This window comes from Phaethon lepturus, unplaced genomic scaffold (assembly GCF_000687285.1).
Source record: "Phaethon lepturus isolate BGI_N335 unplaced genomic scaffold, ASM68728v1 scaffold47247, whole genome shotgun sequence".
NCBI lineage: Eukaryota > Metazoa > Chordata > Aves > Phaethontiformes > Phaethontidae > Phaethon > Phaethon lepturus.
This window is the reverse complement of record NW_010550660.1, coordinates 1-3,368: the sequence shown is the minus strand read 5'-3', so window position 1 is coordinate 3,368 and position 3,368 is coordinate 1. Positions and strand designations below refer to the sequence as shown.

At 56.3% G+C, this 3,368-nt stretch overlaps 1 protein-coding gene across 1 annotated transcript; it reads right to left on the bottom strand.

The window, feature by feature from the left end:
* Positions 1 to 541: 541 nt before the first annotated feature.
* Positions 542 to 3,365, bottom strand: RBMX2 (RNA binding motif protein, X-linked 2; the record flags this gene model as incomplete). The annotated part of the gene is made up of 6 exons (XM_010290619.1): positions 542 to 960; positions 1,581 to 1,586; positions 2,683 to 2,863; positions 2,998 to 3,127; positions 3,197 to 3,248; positions 3,332 to 3,365. Coding segments are annotated over 6 exons (822 nt in total), but the record flags the coding sequence as incomplete, so codon positions are not given.
* Between the last annotated feature and the right edge of the window lie 3 nt (positions 3,366 to 3,368).

The window sequence follows — 3,368 nt, the reverse complement described above, 5'->3', positions numbered from 1 at the left end:
GCTGGTTCCCCGGAGATGGAAATGCTGCTCCCAGGGCGAGCTGCTCATTAACAGGGCGCTTTTATTAGAGAGGCATTTAAAACCGAACAAAGCAACACAGCAGCGCATCTCCCGGCACCTCACCAAAGCCAGGAGACGCGCTGGGTGGGCTCAGGGCCCGCAGCCAGCGGGCGAGGCCAACAAGACAAAATGGGTTGTTCCCTGCAGCGTGAGAGGGGGACGTCCCCCCAGGAGTGACAGGACTGGGCAGTTTTGGGAAGGAGAGCATACTGCTGCTCCCCATGACCACCTCCATGCCACAGCGCAGTGTCCCGTCATGCCCACAAGTCCCAATGCTGCAAGGAGGCAACAAAAGTCACGCCTTGGTCCGCAGCCCTGTCCAAGGACAGAATGAGAAGCCAAGTGGAAGCTGTTGAGGGTGAACGGTCCAGCCGCAGTGCCCCCAGAGGCGCGGGGAGACTCCGCGCGGGTGTTCAGGCAGGCTCGGGGCCCCTCTCCGCCCCCCGGGGGCCCACCCTTTTTGGGGGCTGGAGCCTCTTACGGAGCCCCGCTCCCTGTGCCTGTGATGGGGCTCCCTGGTGCCGCGCTCCCGGGATCTGCCTCCCTCAGGACACTCTTCTCGCCGGCTGCTGTGCCCGTCGCCCTTCCTGCCAGCGTCCTCTCTCTTCTCCCTCTCTTCCCACAAACCACTTTGTCCCCTCTGGTCCTGGCAGCTCTTTTCCCCTCTTCTCTCCGAAACCCTCTGGTGCCTCCACTCTTCCTCCTCTCGCTGCGTCCTGCTCACAGGCTTCTTCTCAGAGCTCTTCCAGGGCTGCTGGCTCCCGCTGGCATAGCGCTCGTAGCCAGGGTCCTCCTTCTCCTTCTTAATCTTGATTCTGGGGTGCGCCTCCTCCACCGAAGACACCTGCTTCACAGCCTGCGAGCTCTGCTTTTGCCGCTCCTGTCTACTTTTCTCCTTATCTGAAATACAAGGTGCATCTTTCAGGATGGACAGTCCTGCAAGCATCACCTCAGCTCCCCAAGCTCTGCCCAGTACCGTGGCACCTTTCCAACTCCCCTCCCATTTTAAGTTCTCCCCCCTCCACCCAAGCTTCACAGCCTGTTTACCCCCAGAGAGATTCTGTTCCACTTTCAACCCCAACATCTTTCTCCTCCAGCAAGGTGGTCCTCGGGCACCTCAACACAGCCATAATACCGAGCGCCTTCCTTTCATTCTCTTTTCTCAGTAACATCCACGCAATAAGAACACCGTGATCCGCTCAGCGGAAATTCTCTTCTCCAGACTCAGCAGTTCTTTTCCCTCTTCGCTCTCCTTTGCCCCTCTCATTTTTGTGCATCTGCTTGGCGCTCTGGAGCGACACCTTGTCCCCACCCTTAGTTTTATTGTCTATTTTCTTTTCTCCAACCCTCCTCTCAAACTAGGACTCTAGCCTGACTGACACACCCCTCTGCCCCATGCTAAGGCCCCATCCACCCCGCATCCTCCTCCATGCAAGACGGCGCTGAGCTGCTCTCTTGGTGGGGTCTCAAACCCTGACAACGCAAGGGCTCAGATGTAGCTATGCGATGGCCACCAATACCTGCTGCTAACACCGGTCCGCCACAGGCGGAACGTGGCTGCAGGAGGGAAGGTTCCTCTCCGTGACTCACCATCAGCTCCAAGCCAACTTCAGAAGAAGCGACACCCCCACCCTGGTCACCACACCTAACGGGCTCATCCTGGGAGCCACAACCCACCTCGGGTGGATGCTGCCTGGAAGTCGTTAGCAAGCCACGGTAAGCAGCTACTACTGCAAGACACTGCTTCTAGCACTCTGCTGCCTCTAAAAGACAGGGGTAACCTACCCCCGAAAAGACAGGGGTAACTTTTCGAGATCTCTGCTGCAGAGATGGAAAAAATCCTAACAGCTTCTTAAAAATCCATCAGTACAGCTGCACGGGCGGTCCTTTACGTGGCATGTTCATTCAAGTTCAATTTGGATGTACTCTGCATCTTTCCATTTTTTTCTGACAGATGTAGAGCAACAAATCCTGCTGCATCCACTGAGAACAGGAGGTAGTCAGGCATGCAGGATGGTGTAACTGACGCTGCATTTTTAGGTCTACTTTCATAGAATCATGGAATAGTTGGGGTTGGAAGGGACCTTTAAAGATCATCTAGTCCAACTCCCCCCCCTCTACCCTCTTTGGCTTCAGTTTCCAGCCACAGAATCTCACCCAGATCCTGTGTTACATTCTGTTCAATCCAGTTATCTCGCGTAGGCCACCCAACAGTCATTCCATACACCTACAGCACTCTAGCCCTACAGTAGCAGCAGCTACATTTTAAGACTAAGTGATACTTAGTCTTTTGGTGCCCTCCCTCGTGCCATCCCCCACAGCGCTGCTCCCCTCTGCAGTAACCCCGCAGCCTGGCAGGTTTTTTTCCAGGAAAAATGCTATTATTGTCTGCAAGATACAGCTCTTCAGAGGCTGGGGGAGAACATTCACAGATAAGGGCTAAATACAGGCACTCAGATACCCCTCAGGCAATCACAAAGTAAAGCCTAGATGCTAGGGCTGTGGCTCTTTTCTAGAGCACACCCGTCCGTGGTGTCCCCCCGAGCAAAGGGCCCTTGCGAGGCTGAGGGCTCTGTGCAGACATTCCCACCTGGGGTCAAGATTGGCAGGAACACACCTCACCTTTTTGCTTTTTTAGGGGCACATCATCATCTTCCGACAGGGAATCAGATGACGTATGAGATGGTGTTTTAACTCCACAACCCTTTGCATGGAGAGCTTTTGTGACTTCGTCTAAGTCATCCGAGTCTTTGGGGGGACGATAGTTGGCCACGTGGTCCACTCGAATCGTCCTTCCTTTGATCTATGAGAGGAGTCATGCTGTTAGCGAAGGCACAGACCAGCGACCCGTGCTGTCAGGGCTCCTGTTTGACGTGAAGTAGCACCTTGGGAGCCACCACGGGCAGGCAGGGCTGCGTCTCAGGGGGCTTCGCTCACCTTGATCCCATTGAAGTTGTCAACAGCGAGAATGGTGCTCCTCTGGTCCTCATAGCACAGAAAGCAAAAGCCTTTGGACTTTCCAGTCTTCTTGTCCCGCACCAGGTTAATGTTGACGACCTCCCCGTACCTGCAACACACTCTTAGCACCCGAGGCAGCTGCAGGGGTGCGGCGGGCCCGGGGGGCCGCGGCACTTACTGCGAGAACACGCAGATGACATCCCCCTCCGTCAGCTCGTAGTGCAGCCCGCCTGCGGGGAGAGGGAGAAGAGGGACGGGCGCACCGGCATGGCGCGGGCGCGGCCCCCCCACACCCCCCCGGCCCGGCTCATACCGACGAAGATCCAGGCGCTGTCCTTGTACTCCGCGTG